General features: G+C 41.7%; 1 protein-coding gene across 2 annotated transcripts; it reads left to right on the forward strand.

Annotated features, from left to right (window-relative positions):
• Positions 1–4,872: 4,872 nt before the first annotated feature.
• TNFSF10 (TNF superfamily member 10) lies at positions 4,873–15,418 on the forward strand. Of its 2 annotated transcripts, none has more exons than XM_065073840.1 (5): positions 4,873–5,187; positions 8,922–9,074; positions 10,623–10,665; positions 11,356–11,472; positions 12,160–15,418. In XM_065073840.1, the coding sequence occupies exons 1-5, from the start codon at positions 5,062–5,064 to the stop codon at positions 12,603–12,605; spliced, it is 885 nt and encodes a 294-aa protein (XP_064929912.1). In that variant the 5' UTR covers positions 4,873–5,061; the 3' UTR covers positions 12,606–15,418. The 2 variants fall into 2 exon arrangements, with proteins under 2 accessions (XP_064929912.1, XP_064929911.1); XM_065073839.1 differs by having other exon boundaries at positions 4,876–5,187; positions 12,157–15,418.
• Positions 15,419–18,443: the final 3,025 nt, after the last annotated feature.

Below are 18,443 nucleotides of genomic sequence, written 5' to 3' on the forward strand. Positions count from 1 at the left end.
TGTAACCCAGGCAAAGACAGACACGGATGTGACAGATGCTCTACCACAAAGAAGCTTCCAAAAAAATTATTTCTTTGCATACATATCTGGCACTCTAAAGAGAAATATTTGTTTTCTACTTTCAGTGGAGGTTAAAGGCACTCACCTATCATAAAGATAATCAAATGTCATGCTTCAAGGCTTAAGCTAATTGCTTAGCAAGGCTTTGGTATGTGCCAGAGACAATTCTTGCTCTTTCTGAAACATTGCAGAGGCAGCTACGTGTGTTATGGATTTCCTCCTAACTCCCTCTGGAGCTGGGACTGCAGTGAACCTGTTTCAACATTATCACTTGGTTAATGTAACGTAGAAAAAGACCTACAAGTGGCTTTATGCTCTTTGCAAGGGGGACTTAGCATCACCTGGTGTTTCACACAAGCCTGGTCATGCAATAGGGTAATAGCTGCATGGCCAGAGCCAGCCTTGGGAGCTGCAGCTGAAATGAGTTGCTTCTACCTTAGTGATCACTAGGGAGACATAGAAAAGTATAGCCATATAGCCCTTACAATGGATATATACATTATTCTAACTATGAAGTCCTTTAAATTATTCCAAAATGAAGTTTTTTGAAACCTTTCTTCAGCAAAAATAATTCTAAGCACAAGAGCTGAGTTTCCAAAAATGCTGCAAACAACCCCCAAATCCATGGTTAATGTTCTTGTGAAGGGTACAAATGTGGAGAATACTGCTGCCACTTCTCCTGTTGCACTCAAGAACTGGATAAGTACAAACTTTTAGTCAAAAGCTAAAGAAGTACTAATTCTCTTGAAGATGAAGACTGCTCATAAAGGACACAACACTTTTGGAAGTACCCCTTTATAAATGACATAATGAAAATGCTTAAAATATGTACAGTACATTAACTGGCAAAAGGTTAGAGTATTTTGGTAGCTAAAAATGAGAGATCCAAATGAGATCTAGAGCACTAGTACTACAGCATTGATGAAAACAAGTGTGGCATGCGTATGCACATATATTCCCTGCTCTATTTATCAAATCCACTGCTTAGGGCATTGAAAGAGACATGTCAGGTCTGAATAAGTTAATTCATAGGTGCATTTTGGACCAGCTAGACCATTGCTCTTGTTCCTGTAACACCATAGGGCAAAAGGGCATTGCACTGATAAATACATCCTCATTTTGATCCCATGACAGTATAAATCACGATTAACTCATGAATTTGCAGTGGCTTGCAACTGACAGTAAAACATGAGGTCTGAATTTGGCACAGAGACCATGAAGGAATGAACAAACCACAAGAGCCAAGATGTGATCTGTCCGGCACATGTGCAAAAAGGAGGATCACTGAGCGGGGTTAACTCTGTGCTGGCTGCTACAAACCCCAATTTTTGTGCCTGCTTGATCAGAAGGCTCTGTGGGATGAGGCTGTTCATGGCCTGTGCCCCTGAAGCAGAGTGTAGCAGTGCCCCATGCAGGCATTTGGTGGCTGCAAAGGTGGACACAGATTGTCCCTTCCCTTTGGGAATTTCCTCCTGTGCTCTTACATCCAGATATTCAGCAGCTTCATGGTATGAACCAACAGCTGAAGTGGCAAAGCCCAAACCAACAGAAGCATTCAGGTGTCTTCTGGTGTCATAGTTAGGCGCTAGCTTATGAAGGAAGACTTAAGTGGCCACTGCATCCTCAGTGACAAAAAGCTCAGTCTGAGCCGTGCTCCCAGGAGGTGGAAAGCTGAAGCCAGAAAGCACAACCATCAGGCTGCTCCCCTCTCCAGAATGGCTAAACTCCCTCTTTGCAAATACTGCACTACAATTATATGCTTTGATACTTGTGATGAAAAACACAACCTCCTTTGCTACTCAGCAGAGAAATCAATGTTGAGACTTGCTATGTACCAGAAAGTCAATTCTGCTTTCTCTGACTTGGAAAACGAGCCCAGCCCAGCTGTGCTGGGGCTGGCAGGAGGTGACAGCAGTGGCAACAACATTCGCATCCCTGGGAGAAGTATAAACACTCTGAACCTCTATCCTCCTCTGAAAACATCTTCATTGCCCTGGTCACTGCAATCAATGAAGAATGAAAGCTAAGGCTTTCCCTTCATTTTTACCTATTTTCAGAGCCATCACAAATTCCTGCTAGTCACACTGCTGGGCGAGAATCATGGCAGGTCCACTGCCAGGTGTTTTCTTTAACATGCCAAGTAACACAGGTCATAAGTCCACAGGACAGGTTAAGGTTTATCTCTAATTAAATGGTTTACCGAGTAAGCTTTAATAGGATGAAGAAGCCAGGAAGAATCAGAGGTTTTGCTGGGGAGCTGCTTCAGTCTAGTGCTACACAAACCCACACAACTTGTTTTTGTTTAAATGGATGCTAATGACTTTCCTTCCCACTAGTGTCATGATCCCACAGTTGTGCTGCAGTAAAATTTCATCAAAACACTTATTTTACACTTTCAGAACTTTTGAAACAAATGATTTTCAGTATAAGTTTACACTTCTTAGAGACAAAAACTGACTGTAGAAAAGCAAGCACTGGAAGTAGCAAAGATTTTCAAGTGTATTTGATGGTGAAAATGGTTGGAGCTTCACTCTTGTTATATCCTATGTCAGTGTGGAAACCCATAAACATTTTATCATTGTACAATGAGATTTTAAGATCTGAATACTTCAGAAAGGTCACCTGATCATTTTAGGAAGAGACAGATTTAAGTGGGTTTTTTTGGTGTTTTCCCCATTGTTCTTTTCAGAACAAACTTAATTAATTTTGCCTTACAACACTGACACTAACTAAGCAAACATTAAATTGGAGACACAAGGACTATCCATGAAGGACTTCAAGTGATAGGTCATGGGGACATGTACCATGCCTGGTAGACATCTACAAGCTGAGTACATGATTCTTGAAAAAACACATGAATCGGTATATTTACCCACAAAAATATTTTTGTTACAAGTCATAGGCTGGGGAGAAACACGTGAAAAGGCTGAAAAAACACTGAATAAATACCAACTCCTAAACATCAACAACAAGAAGAGTGCTTTGTAGTGCCCTGGGCTTCCTTTCACTTTTGTTTCTATTCTTTTTTAAAGGAAACACTGGAAGAAGTTTTGTTTCCTTGAAATGACATAGAATCTCCCCGAACATTTGGAATGAAAATCTGTACAAACTCTCTTCAGCAGGCAGGAATCTTCCTCCAAATTAGTTTACCACCTTTTAATTGACTCTTCACATAGCTCCCTCAGATGGAGTTTCTTTCTTAGGAATTCATGAACCCTGATAAACAAAGTAGGAGACAGATAATTTTTTTTGTAAGGTTTTTTCATGCATGTGCTAAAAACTATAAGAAACTCCTGTTCTGAAGCTGATGCAGAGAGCTACTTTGCATTAAGTGACCAGGAGTCTCTGCTCAGAAAGGGGTCTGGATGCTGTAAAGCAGAAGACGCCCAAAATGTCACATTTATTTTGCTCAGAAATCATAGGAGGAGATCATTAGCTCACTTTCAAGAAAATGTTAATCTTCCCCATCTGAAATATGTGTTGGAATTACACAGTTCTGGACTGCTTTGGCAAACAGATTGAATGCTACAGAGAGCCAGACAAATAAACTGCCTGTTGCCACGTTAAACAGAGATTCAAGGATCATTTTGCTACATTATGATGGAAGAAAAAACAATTTTCCTGTAAATGGTTGAATACAATGCAGTTACTTATTCTAAAGATCTCAATAATCAGGAGAGACGAAGAGACCTCTGTTTTAATTTTGCCCTGTAATTGCACTGAGATCTCTCACGTGCATACTGGCGCTCAGGCTATGGATGGTGGGCAGGGGCCCAAATTTCATACAGCCCTACAGCAACAGTGTGGAAGTGAACTAACTCAAGTCTCTGCACTTGGATTTGAAATCCAAATTTTCTATGACTGCACTGTCAGCAGACCTTACCGATGCTACCTTTGCTGATTTTAAAAGCATCTGCAAATAGTGATGGAGTTGCTTATAATCCGCAGTCTGTGTGAGATAACGGTATCAAAACTGCAGTGACAGTCAATGGACGCATCCTAAATCATACACATGCTTTTGGAAAACTTCTATCCAGGCTCAACAAGTTTGGAGAACAGTTCGCAAGGAGTCTTAGAGGTTTGAAAGCTAACCAAACAACCCCCAAAGTGACTTCAGATAAAGAAAGAACGAAATGTAGAATCATAGAATAGTTTGTGTTGGAAGGGACCTCCAAAGCTCATCTGGTCCAACACCCTGCAGTGAGCAGTGACATCTTCAACCAGATCATGTTGCTCTGAGCCCCATCCAGCCTGGCCTGGGATGTCTCCAGGGACAGGGCATCTACCACCACTCTGGGCAACCTACGCCAATGTTTCACAACCATCATTGTAAAAAGTTTCTTCCTCATGTCTAGAATGAATCTCACCTTGTTTAGTTCAAAACCGCCACCCTTTGCCCAGCCGTAACATATCCTGCTAAGATGTCTGTTACCACAGACCTGATGTTGATGTTCTGTGACATTAAGCATGGGGGGAGAAGCAGTGATACCTGAGGGGTTGCAATGGCAGCACTGGACTGGAGCTCACAGCACCTTTCTGCCATGCACCAACTCTAAGGGAGCTACAGAAAAAGACAACCCAGCCTGGAGGCAGGAAACGCGCGCTTAACCACAGCCACAATGTCTTTTAAAAAGTCCGATTGCTACCACGTAGCTCAGAAATGCTGTGAAACCTGACGACTGGGAAATGACCCCCCCACCACTTCGGGGGTGCAGGCAGGAGCTGGAAAGCAGCACCCACACCACCCCCGCCCGGCTCGGCGGGACTGGACGGGACAGACGGGGCGGGGGGACGCAGCGTCCCGCCCGCCAGCGCGGGGCCGGGGCCGGCGGGGAGGCGGGGAGCGGAGCGGGGTGTGCGCCGGGCGGGCTGCCGGGGGCCGCACTTCGCCGCGGGACGGCGGCGGGTGAACCCCAGCCCAGCCTGGCCCGGCCCGGCCCGGCCCGCTCCGCCGCCGGAGGGAACAGCGTAGCGCTGCGTCGGGACGAGCCCTGCCCGGCCATGATGCTGCCCGCGGCCGGTCCCAGCCCCGGGCAGACCTGCGGGGCCGTGCTGGTCGCCGCCGTGCTCCTGCAGTCCGTCTGCGTGGCCGTCACCTTTCTCTACTTCACCAACGAGCTCAAACAGGTTGGTGGGGGCGGGCAGCCGGGGGGACGCCGCTCTCTCCTTTTCTCTCCCTTTATTTTGGCCAAGAAAAGGATGGAGGGATGGAACCCTTGCTCTGTGCAGAGAGCGACTGTCGACGATACGGGCGGACCTGCAGGGAGTTGAACAGTGTTTATGCAGCAGGAGAGCGGAGCCCTCTCCAGACAAAGAGCTTCACTCTCTGTGTGCCTGCTCCTTTGTCTGGGCTCGCCTTGGGCCGTGCGTGTGCACGCAACGGAATCTCTTAAGGCAAGAACAATTTAAAAGTTTTTGCCCCCCTCCCCCCCCTTTTTTTTTAAGTTATAGGGTTTTTTTTTGCAGCGAAGTAGCAAATGTGCTTTTCATTAGAGCGCCGAACTTGCTGTCTCATCACATTGCGGTGCCCCATCAGCATGTTAGTAGCGCCCGGGGCCCTGACTACACCTTCAGCCTCTGTCAACTGGATATTCGTGTAGACAACAGGGGAAAAGGGCAGACAAAACGGAGGTGCCTTTTAAATGTCTCCTCTAGGAAAATACCTAGTTTTAAGACAGTGACTAATCCCAAAGGAACTTCACCCAGACAGCAAACACCACTGAATTTCTCAGAATGATTGTAAAATATCCATTGTATAGTCTAGATGCTTTGTGCTCCTTGCAGCCATCCTGCAAGCCTGCTGCTTAACTCCTTCCTCCTCCTGCAAAAGATGATTTGCATTCCAAGAAAATCACAGTTCGTTGATAGTCCCTTGAGCCTTTATGTGTGTGGTCCTGCTTTTCTTTGATGCCCTAGTTAGTAATGAGGGTTTACCCGAGTGTCTTGCATGAAATTTACAATCCTGCTGTAAGTTGTACTAGTGTGTTTCTCTCCCTGGCACAAAGGTAAAGCTAACTGCAGGTAGGTATAGTATGGTTGTACAACTTAAGAAAATATTACATAATTATAAAATATTATGTTACCTGTGCATTTATTCCACATCCAATTAAATAGGTGGAGTCGTCTAAGATGTCAAAGACTCTGAAGCGAATGTTAAAGGGTATACAGTATTCTACAATATAAGCCAATGCTCATACTTTGGAAATTTATCAAACAGATTTTCCTGCTAAGTTTATAGCTGTGGTTGTCCCATATTTGGTATAATGATGGAGTCAGAGAGATGTGTTGATTTTGTGAACTTGGGTTACATAATATTGACAGTGAAGAAAAATATATAAATGCATTATCGTCTCTTCGTGCATACAGTTCAGAGTCCTTTGCTAACAAGCTTGCCAATGTAAGTAATTAGTAACCACACTTACCTTTCCCTTCCTTCTATTCAAATATGTACACCTAGGGCACAACCACAGCTAGTGATACTTGCCCAAAATACAACTCACTGTTTTTGAAGTGTAAGGAGCCAGTATATGGTGTGAAAAGCTATACATCTGCCCACACTGAAATTCTGCTGGGCTACAAAGTAAGGTTGCTGGCCATAGAGGGGATACCTTAACACAGATTCTTGCATGTGCCATCTGGTACACAATAAACAAGGTAAAAGCTTATCTAGAAACAGTCTGCCACCCCACATCCACATGGTGCATTTGGAATAAATCTCAGAAGATAAACTGAGTTTTCATCTGCCCATCTTTCTTCCCTTTGTTTTTCACAATATGCAGTTTGTCTCTCTACAGCTGTAGTAATATGAGTAGGATTACAAATATGACCATTTGTTTAACAGTTTTGCCATGGGAGGAAGTGCTGAGACACAAGCACAATAAAGTTCATTATGCTTCAGGATACAGGGCTGCAAGGAAAATATCCTCAGACTTCCTTCTGTGGCAAAAACATAGCCCGTGTACTACTCCTAGAATAGGAGAGAAGGTTTACAAGATAGGGTTCCTGTTGGATTTGGGTCCTCAAAGATTTCAGTGCTACAGATAAGCCTCGTTTGCGTAAGTCTTACAACACACAGATGCCTTGCTTTCTCTACCCATAAAGCAGAAATACCAGTTCTTCAGTACCATATGGTGCTGAGACAAGCTTGCATTCCCTCAGGATTTCAAAATACTTCTGATTTCTGTTTGCTTCCAGATTGGAGGGCAAAGCTCAGAGGTGAGCTGTAGCAGATCTGGTCAAGGAAAAAAATAGTATCTCATCTGCTCACGTATTTTTTTTAAAACTCATCGAACTGCTTTGTTATAGAAGCTCATATACTTACATCTGTCAGAGCCCTTAGTTTTAACTGTGTTCTTACCTTAATAAGCACATAATTTTGATCACTTTAAGTGAGTTCTTGAAACAAGAAACCTGATTTAAGAATATCACTGTCCTCCTCAGCAAAGACACAGAAACCTTCATAAACACTCAGTGGTGGCCCTGTTTCACTTTGATGCCCACAAAAAGTACAGAATCATTTAAAGTAGTAGATAAAACTCAATAGAGTCTGCTGCTGCAAGCTAAAGGTGGGACTTGCAGGGTAATATGGGTGAATTCTCCTAATCTGAAGCATGAAATCTCTTCCTAAAAGCCTTTGTTTTCTGACAGGCAGGAAAAGCAAGGAGTTTGAAGGAGGAGGTGACTCAATTTTGTTGCTTTTAATACCCCAGTCTCAAGGACAGCTGAAACTGGTACTTGTAGAATAGATGTATCTGTTTAGCAAACCAAACCAACCTTCTTTAACATAAGAAAAGTGACATTTAAATGTTACAAGAAGTCCATCTGAATGCTTTGCATGTTTAGTGCTGATTGCTCTTTCTTCCAAGTTCCTGCAGTCCTTTGCTGGCACAACAAGCCTTGCTAGTTTTTACATGAGAGCTGATACAGCAGCAACTGAGTTCCGAGCAAACCAAGCAAACAAGGGCTGATCTCTGCTGGCATGGACTGGAGGCAGAGCAGGTTATGTGCTCTTGTATTAACCAACAGCACAGGTTATGTGCTCTTGTATTAACCAACAGCGCCAGCTGGAGTTGTGTGTGTCGTCTTGCCCTTGGAAAGAGCTTTCTGCTACGGTATAGACTCTCCCAGCCAAGTTCCCTGGGAGCCAGCAGTTCTGCCACTCTCTTCAAAGTCCTTTTATCAAAAGAAAATGTGCTTTCTCTGTGACTAGAGGGTATAGACATTTATACAGACATATAGATATAGGACCATGCCACAAGCGTTCAGCATTATAATTTTGTTTGGACTCAGATGTCATCTCTGGTATCTGGACTTTGTTCTGGACTAGTAAGTCAAACAGAGTTATGGAGAGACACCAAGCTGCATATGGGGAGGGTATGGTTTGGATATATAACAGCAAAAGCCTGGATTATAAGTAGCATTGGCTGAAAAGACAGAACAGAAAATATTTTTAGGTATGGTATTTGATTTCAGCCTCAATAATTTGTGAAGAAAAATCCCTTGTGCAAAAGAGATATTTTAACACACAGAACTAGGGAGACTAAAGAATTCACATCATTAGTGATTTGGGTATTGAATTTTCACAAAGCTTCTTTAGTTGAGTGCTGGATATCAAATTTATGTCCGTGGACATAATGTAAATACATTTTTGCATATTGGGAATGCCATCTTAATTAAATAAATACATAAAATCAGTATGAATTACACATGCTGTCTCTGTAGTCATAACTTGTACTATACTAGCAAATGTTTTAAGGAAAAGTGAGCATGTTCCTAAGTGCACTGAATTTAGTGACATACCACAGCTGAACATCTGCAAGCACATCACAGGTGTAAATTCCTGGCTTTCCCTTCTGTTGCAGCTCCGGGACACATACTCCAAGAGCAGCATCGCTTGTCTCACTGGGGAGGAAATGGGAAATTTCATCCAAAACTTGGATCTAATTGAAAGTGAAGACAGAGCGGCTGACCCCTGCTGGCAAGTAAAGTGGCACCTGGGAAAGTTAATTAAAAAGGTATTTGGGAACCAACATGCTGAAACAGTGCTGCTTGGTGACATTACAATTTGAAGAATCCTAATAGCAGAATAAAGGGAAGCTCTCAGGTTGTTTTATTGCAAAGCAATAGCCAAGCCACAGCTTCAGCTGCAGAGTGCTTGCACTGAAGCAAAAAACCCCATGATGGTGGTTTCACTAGACTCAGGAAATAATAAGGCAAACACAATCAGTTTTTACTAAGCTAATTTCAGTGACAGATTGACTTATCTCAGGGTGGGAGTGCTTGACTTGAGCTTGTTTTCTACCTGATCATAGAGATTATAGTGCTGGCAGAGGTGTCACTCCCACTTTGGAAATACACCGAAAGTGGCATGAAAAGATGAGATGAAATGTAACATGGGGAGAGGCAAAAAGGTGCCTGAGGAATGCTCTAGCCATGAGCTGTGTAATGGATTAATATTAGGGGAGGAAAGAATGAGCTAGCACACAGCATCAGGCACAGCACCTTCCCAGCTCAGCATTCAGAGAACACCATCTACTGCATGACTTACAATACAAATAATTTTGGCTACACAGAAGAAAATAAGCCTGGCTGCAAAATCAGAAAGGCTAAAGTCTTCTGCAATGATTTTAAAAATCTGATCTCCAGCACATAAAAAAGCTCATCCATAAAAAACCACTTAAAAACCACTTCCGACTGAAACTTACCTGGCAAATCCTGCAGCCCAGAACAGATGCTCTATTTGTATTCTGAGATCTTGGTTCCTTTGGTGGAAGTTCTGCCAGTAAAGTCCCCGAAGTTCTGCATAAAGAAAACATGTTTTTATTTAGTGGACATTTACACATCTAATATACCTACTAGTTCCCTGGTTGCTTAAAAAAAGATAGCCTGGGTGCCAGAAATAATAATTAATGATAATAATGTTAATAATGATAATAATGTTAAAAATGATAAAGGATAGATGGATGGATGGACAGATAGATAAATAGAAATGGGGCAGGTCAGAACCCATCAGTAAGTGTCAATACAGGGCCCGTGTTTGTCACCCAGGTAAATCATCTCAAACTATCAGCTTGCTGCAGCTGCACCGTGGTCGGTAACCAAACCAGTTCATTTCAGGAATCAGCAGTCACAAGGAAGGTAAATGCACAAAGTAAAATATGCTGGCTTAAGAGCTTAGACAAATAGAGGTATAAAAATTGAAATTTAATTTCTCAGAGCTAAGATCTCACAGAAGTGCACGCTGCCAAGTATTTGCAAATTGAAGCTGATGCTTGTACACTATATCTCTTCTTATTTGAGAAAAGCATGAGGGTCAGATTTTCCAACACACTAGAAGTCCAGATGGCTGAGCTCTCTTGAAAATGTTTTCCTATGTATTTCATTACATGAAAGATCTTAGTGCAGAAATATTTTATTATAACAAATGAATAGGATTTCTTTTTGTTTGCTTGTTGATTAAATCCAGAATACTCTTTGATCGTGAGTTTGAGAAAAGCATCTTTTTCCTGCACCTATTAGTTTCTGCTGACAAACTAATTCATTTTTTCTGTGTTTGTTGGCAGATGATGTCGAGAAGCTACGAGGAAAACATATCTGCAGTCAACGGTATTATAATAATTTTATTATCTGTGGCACCTGATGTATAGTGACTCAAGGAATTTTTTAGAAGTGCAGAAGACACTGACTAAGATCTTGTGCTGGCAGCAAGTCATTGAAAAATGATTACTTATTACTACAAGGCACATTTTCAGGAGCCAGAAATGTGGTCAAGTGGGTAGCACAAGGTAACTAGGGTGGATGCAGAGGACTCAGCTTTTGGACCTCAGTCCCACAGTGTTGCAGGGACATTCAAACAATCTGCTCTGCTGTGAACAAGCAGCACTGAACTGCTGTAGGTGTAAATCAGTTCAGGAATAGCTCTGCTGATGCTCATACAGCTCTAAACACATAGAGCAAAAGCATTACAACCTCCAAGTGGAAATTCAGAGTAAAGATTATGAATACTCAACCATAAAAGATACGAAGCACGAATGCAAAAATTTGGTGCTATGAGTTATTTTAAAGTGTCCATTGGTAATTTTGGGGTGGGAGGGATGAGAAAAAGAGGCATATAAAGACATGTCAAGGAGAACAAGAGAAATTTGAGCCTTAGTAGCCAATATATAGCATTCAGTCTGAGTTAGTCAATTACAAAAAATGACATATCTATGCCTTAAAATCAGGTGGAATGGGACAGAAGTTGCTTGCTAACATTCTCCCTCCTAACGTGAGGTTCCTTTTCTCATCTCCCCTCAGCTGACAGAACGCTGACGCTGTCGCAGACTGATGGGCAGCAGCCGCGTGGTCCCATCAACAGGATTGCGGCACATCTGACAGGCAACAGCAACAGGAAGAGTTCCCTGTCCCCACGCAGTAAGGAAAAACCTTTAAAAACAGTTAAAGATCGCAGAAATTACTCTCTGGTTGCTAGCCTGGTGTTTACATACACTTTTTAATACATGCATTGAGTTAATAGTGAGAAACAAATAATGAAAAAGTCATCTTGCCCCAGACAATGTTTTTTTCAGCCAGTTCTCGCAGAACAGGGAGAAGCCTGTACCTGTGGGTACCTCCCTAACTTTTCTTCTGGAACCTTCATTAGGGGAAAAAAAAATTAATAGCCTTCTTAATGTTAAATTTTCCTCTTTTCTTTCCTTCAGTTTCCTTCTGTTAGTTGCGAGTCCCAGCTGCTATGGTGATAGACCCATTAGAAATGTGAGACAGAGACAGAAGAGACTTGACATTCAGGTCATATTAATGAAAGGCTTGGTAGGGTTTCTATGGCTCTGGAGGCTATCAGACACAAATAGATATTTTAAATCTGTTACTAAGGAACAACGTGATGATTTTTCACTTATTTGGGAGCACAAAAATTAAAAATAGTTCATATGAGCAGCTTACTTCTGGACCTTCAAAGTGTTTTGAGAATGGACCTAATAGCCACTGGGAAGAGCAGGTTTCATTACTTTGTTGTTAAAAAACAGGCTCCCTGACTAGCAGACACCTGGCTTTACTAGCTGGCTTTTAATTTAACATTTTCTCTCTTCTTTTCTCCAGTAGATTCCTCACCCAGGAGAGGGAATGGCCAAAAAATAAACAACTGGGAATCGTCAAGGAAAGGCCACTCTTTCCTTTACAATGTGGAACTGAGAAATGGCGAGTTAGTGATACCCCAAACAGGCTTTTATTACATCTACTCACAAACTTATTTTCGTTTCCGTGAAAACGAGAACGAGGATTCAGATTTGTTGGCACAAATCAGGAACCCCAAACAGCTTGTCCAATATGTTTACAAACTGACTAATTACCCAGAGCCCATTTTGCTCATGAAAAGTGCAAGAACAAGCTGCTGGTCTAAAAAGGCAGAATATGGACTTTACTCCATCTACCAAGGTGGTGTGTTTCAGCTGAAAAGAGAGGACAGGATTTTCGTCTCCGTCAGTAATGGTGACATAGTTGACATGGACAAAGAAGCAAGTTTTTTTGGAGCCTTTATGATTGCTTAAAAGATTAAAACCATGCTCCAAAGAAGCCAACTTTCCCGGTCAGGACCAACATAAAATTCTATAAAACAGGGGATAACAAACAAACACAGTAGTGATACCAACAATACCAGACTCCCCTTTCTCAGCTCACTCAGCGCGAGGTCTGACCGTACCAAATACTCTCCCAGCAGCTGGGAAGAAGTGGCAGCCGCTGCCGATGGTGACACTTTGTGCAGGCATGAGCACCACAGCTTGCTGCCCAGCCAGGCTGGGGACATGCAAGGATGTCACCTGCCACAGATGATCCCTTTGGCCGAGAACCCCAGGCAGATTAGACCTCGCCACCACCGCTGCAGAGATATTCCACACCAGCTGAGCCATGGCAGGTGGGATGGAGGATACTGCAGGTCCGGTTACTTGAGGCTGGGGGACTGGAGATCAAATTCTATTTGTGGTCTCCACTGGGACCCAGTCTTGGATATCTCAGCTCTTCTAAGGAGCCTTTGCAAGTCCTGCTTCCCTGATGCCCATGGAATTACTCTGGAAGTTTTTGTTTGAATCTGAGTTGTGCAAGAGTGAAAGGCCATCAGAAACTCAAACTGCACATCTTCATCTCATCTAACAAAGCACTTAAGCACCTAATTAATTTTAAGCACACGAACAGTATGACCAAATCAGAGTATTTACATGCTTGAAATTAAATATGTGCTTAAGCATTTTTCAGGATCACGGCTTGAGTAAACACATTAGCCTGTCTTAATCAGGCTATTGTACGTCAAAACAGCTGCTGAAATGGCACAGAAGAGGTTTTGAAATCAATCAGTATTTTGATCAGCACATTACGACAGTGCCTATTTACCTAATTGCTGTGCTGCAAAGATCTCACCAGGCTTCCAATAGCTTCAGTGATGTAGTTGCCATTACATTTGTTGACAGCAAGTACTTGATCCAGAAAGAAAGGTGTTTCTCTGTAAATACTGAATTCTATTAGACATATCCACAAATTAAGTATGACATGGTTCTTCCATGTTTATTTGTACTGGCCTGTATTTGGTACAGAATAATACACCCTGATGACTAATATATTAAGGAAAACTTACAACTATCCATGCTTAAACAAGAACTGCAATTTGGGTAATGCTATTTTTATTTTTAGGAATGGGTGGCAAATTTTAATAACTTTTTTTTTTTAACCGTGGCCACTGTATGTTTTAACTCTATGAGTAGAACTGTTTTATAGTAAAAGAAAAAAAAATAAAAATATTTGCAACTGTAAGCTGTGTGGGTTGGATCCACAGCATACATCAGGTAGCATTAATCAGCACATCTGCAGCATTGCCAGTGGAGTGGTACCAGTTTGCACCATGAATGCATTTTGACCAACTTCAGAGTAAACAGTATGGAAAAGATGGTGAAAGTGGAAAAAAAATTAATTGGAAGGGAAAGAAGACGATTGTTATGTAAATGTGACTTTACATCAAAAGAATGATGCCAGGAGATAACCTGCTTGTCTGTTTTTTAATACACTAAGACTGCCATGGGTACCCTCACGTTCATCTCCACGTTCTGGTAATTAACAGGCCTTGAATATGGGCCTAATGAGTAAACACACATCATTCATCTTACTACTCTGCCAACAAGAGGAAATGAATAGACATGAGCCCCTGCATCTGTTTCGTCATTCAGAAAAGGAGGTTCTTTGCTTCACTTAAATACCTGTGTTTGAGCAGCAAGAAAAAAAATCAGGAGTAGCCTTCTTTGGACAGGTTGGGGCAAAGAAACATGCTGCTGTAAGCCTAAAATGATGAGCTTTAACTTTTGTCTGCTGTTCTAACATAACATCACATATGCTGTTTTCAGTGATAATCAAATATGTGAAATTTGTCATCATTTACTGAAACACTTGGGTTTGCCTCATTCTCAAATAATCTATTTCAACAGAGAACAGAAAATATTTCTACAGTTTTCTTTCTGATTTCAGTATTTAATTCAGAAATTTTCTGCCTGCTAGAAAAGTCTAGAGAGAACAAAGCCATTCCCTACGTATCTGGATGTCTGCTGCACTGGAGAAATTGGCTTTGTAAGTTCTTGGAAGTAGACTAGGCTTCTGGATCTCAGCAGAGGATTGACCCATGTTATCAGGTTTGAGGTGGTTTTTAGCAATACTGAAAATTTAATCTTATGTGTATAGAAATGTTATTTCAGGAGCTTATTTGAAAGAAATTTTATCTGAACTGTGAAAAAGTATTTCAGATTTACTGGTGGCAGTTTAGAGTCAGAAATCCTCCCTTAGGACTAAGGACCAATTTGTGTAATGTAGGAGTCATGGCTGCTAGAAAGGACTGGAAGGAAACCATGGGGGACTCCACAAACTTGCTGCTGATGCTAAGACAAACTGTCTGTTACAAACAGATACTTTCTCCTCTATGTTCTCTCCTTAACTCTCAATATATAACACCATGCCAGCTGTCGCTTGAGGAATGCTCCCTGGCATTATCTTCCTTTTTTCTCTAAATGTACATATTTTTGGTCTCTACATGCAGAGCATATCTCAGCAGGGATCACACCAAATAATCATCTTTCTGAATAATCCAAAGGCATGCTTGCCAGATATTATCTTGAGGAGAGACTATCTAGCAGTGTCTGACAGGACACGTTTGAAGATGAATGGAAAGATATAGCAACTTCTGTTTGTACATTTGCACCCTGAATCATGCTTTTCATCTCACTTTATGTTGAATGGCGAATGTAGCAAATTTTTGTGGATGGAGGCTGTGGTAACATGTGAATATTGTAATTTTTCTACATTTTATATAAAAAATTTTTAGTAAATATTTATTTTGTCTTGCAGTGATTATTTGTGTCATACTATGGCTTCTATGATGACAACCCAGTTGGAAATCATTTCTCTGACATGGGTTGGTATCAGTTATAATCCATTAAATGCCACAAATGATTGCAACACAAAGGACATCATTCAAACCAGTGAGGAATGCCATATCGTACAATGCCATAGAATGCACTTCCAGACCCTAGATGGTGAACAGCATGTGGAAGCAGTACACTGAAGAAAAACACTGAAAATGCTCTCATGACCAAAACCCTGAGCACTTCCTTTGAGGTCCTTCTCATATTCCAGGGCTTTGGCAATTACTTAAACACTGGGAAATCTATTTAGTATGGAAATACCTAATTCTTATCCATTACCAAACTACATTAGAAGACCATTTACACAGATGTTGTAAAGCAGCAGTAAACTGGAGATCCCCTAATGCTGAAAACAAATGCAGTCGCTCCCTCAAGAGCACACAGGGGATAGTTTGGTCTATCCACTCCACTTCCAAAATTGTCCTACCAAAAAAAAAGAGGAAACTCAAGCAGACCTTGGAAACTCAACAGGGTAGGAAGGCACCATCTAAGCTGACCCCAGCGCTGAGACAGGAGAGGGGCTGGTTCCATCCTGCACCTGAAGAGAGGGGCTGTAGCTGGTGCCACAGGGGGGCAGGTCCTGGGGGACAAACCCCCAGGAAAATTGCCCCCACCTCAGCCACCACCATGGGCTGTTTCCCTCTTTGTGTTCCTTTTGGCATCGCCTTCTCTTACCAGTTCCAAATATTCTCAATGTACTGGGCTCTGGTGGATGCCCACGTCGCTGTTCCACACACTGCACATCTACGTGATTAACAAAAGGACGCTTGCCTCTCTAATTGACTCATAATCTAAATACATTTCTCCTCGTGTTTGTGTTAGCCTTTATTTGGAATAGACAGGCATTCCTCAGGTCTCAGTAATCAGACAAGTAGATCTCTGTGTGCAGCTCTCCCCATGCACACCGAGCCCCACTGGAACCAGTACACCACGACCAGGGAGAAGCAGCCCCCTGACCACAGCCCCAAATTGCAAGGATGCCCACAGATTTCAAAAATAAATTACTCCTTCCACAGAGACTGCTTTTATTTCAGCAGAGGGCTCTCTCTTTTTCTGGTGTTTCCATGGGAAAGGACAGGCCAGCTAACTGGCTTTTATTGTACCTTTCATTACTTCGTGGAAACAGACTTCTATTTTTTGCCTCTCTCTGCTTTAGTATTAATAAACGTAATTATTATTGTTTGTATTGCAGCAGTATTCACCACCCAGGCAGGATGAGGGATGCATTTGCTGTATTCTATGCAAACAGTTAAAAAGCCTGATTCAGTTACTGATATTTTGAGACTCATAATTTTAGTTTTCAGATTACATGTAAATATTAGGGTCTAAGAAAAGACTGAATGTGATGATCAATAAAACATAAACAAGCACAGAGACAAGATCTCATTCATCCCTCCAAAGCACATTGTGCCATTCAGTAGAAGAAATGGGAGGTAGATTAGGATATTGTTGGGTCTGATCCAATTTTCACAGGTTGGGGTTTTTTTCCACATAGAGGGAAGTTTATAGCAATTTTCATCAGAATTATCCAACATTCAGTTCTCCATTACTTTTCTGTTTTCATTTGCATTAACGGACTGAAATTGCACACTATGTCATGTTAAAAAGATAACTCCTTTTCCTCTGATTAGCAGGGTACCACAGTTAACTGCCTGACCTCGGCACTGCTGCAGATAATCCAAACCTATATAGATATTTTCATTAATTTCTTCTGAAAGTTTTGGAGGTCACATCGAGTTGGGACGCTGAGTCATGACAGAGATGCTGTCAAACTGCTCGTGGTCAGTGAGACACTGCAGCTTATGGCAGGAACCATTAAGTTTAAGCAGCTCCCCAGCTCTATGGGCTGTTCTACCAGAGTTAATATAAATCACACTCCTTGTCTTTGATACACATAATACTTTTGCACTGAACACATCACATATGTATCACTCATAGCATTGACAAACATTAGAGTATCCAAAGTTGCTCAAATGGCCTTTCAGAAACTGGCAGTTTAAACGTAATAGAATCCAAGGCACAAATTCGTCCTCAAGACACTTTAAAATTTGTCTGAGTGTGAATTCTTTGGCTCATATTACTCTCAATTTCTATCAAGTCATGGGTATTTAGCCCATACAACTACTGGGCAAAGACAGAGTGGATTAACTGCAGATATTTGCTAGTGAATTGAGCCAAGTTATCACACTCCATTTAACACGAGACAGAAGTACCAACAAGAAAGTCTGATTTGGGATAATTAACTATGCAATCCCACCCTGCATATTCTGGCACTAACAGAGCTCAAAGCATCATGAATATTCATAAACATAAGTAAGTCAGGTGAGCATCTCCGTCCAAAGCCAGGAGAGCTTTGAGTCAAAACCCACAGATGTTTAGAGAGAATGTCCAATGATATATATACATAAAATGCACAATACTTCTCCTGTTACTCTTATGCTAGAAATTATCTAATTAACACTATGTACTTATAACCCAGAGTAAACATACCTGTGACTGATGAACCACATTGGCGAACAAGTCTAACAAAGGGACATTAATGCCCAGAGTGTGACCCAGCAGCACAACAAACTGAGCACAGCTCTGCTAATTAATAAACTAGCACTGTTTTGGAGTCTGCTTGCAGACATTTACTGCCATATAAGCAACTGTAAGTCATTTGAGCACATTCTGGGTTTGACGTTATTAAGTTGAATTACCACTATTTCATCAGCGCTGCTTACTGATGATAGTTGCTAAACCGTAACCTTTGAAAGCACACACCAGATGCTACCTTCTGTTCTTAAAATACATTTATAAGAAAAGGCAAAACATCCTCTGCCCCTGGATATAATCAAGAAACTGAATTTGCTTTTCTGCAAATTGTTGGCGATGCATCATTTTTCAAGGAGAGATCTCTCCTCCAAAGCCTGTTTTCCACTTTCTTCATCT

Source organism: Columba livia, chromosome 9, assembly GCF_036013475.1.
Source record: "Columba livia isolate bColLiv1 breed racing homer chromosome 9, bColLiv1.pat.W.v2, whole genome shotgun sequence".
In the NCBI taxonomy this organism is placed as follows: domain Eukaryota; kingdom Metazoa; phylum Chordata; class Aves; order Columbiformes; family Columbidae; genus Columba; species Columba livia.

What these genes read in the sequence shown, in the direction of transcription:
- TNFSF10 (XM_065073839.1), top strand. Translation starts at nt 5,062, where the DNA reads ATGATGCTGCCCGCGGCCGGTCCCAGCCCCGGGCAGACCTGCGGGGCC. An exon ending in TGGGAAAGTTAATTAAAAAG is followed by an intron (nt 9,075 to 10,622) that starts GTATTTGGGAAC and finishes GTTTGTTGGCAG; the next exon opens with ATGATGTCGAGAAGCTACGA. An exon ending in GAGTTCCCTGTCCCCACGCA is followed by an intron (nt 11,473 to 12,156) that starts GTAAGGAAAAAC and finishes TCTTTTCTCCAG; the next exon opens with TAGATTCCTCACCCAGGAGA.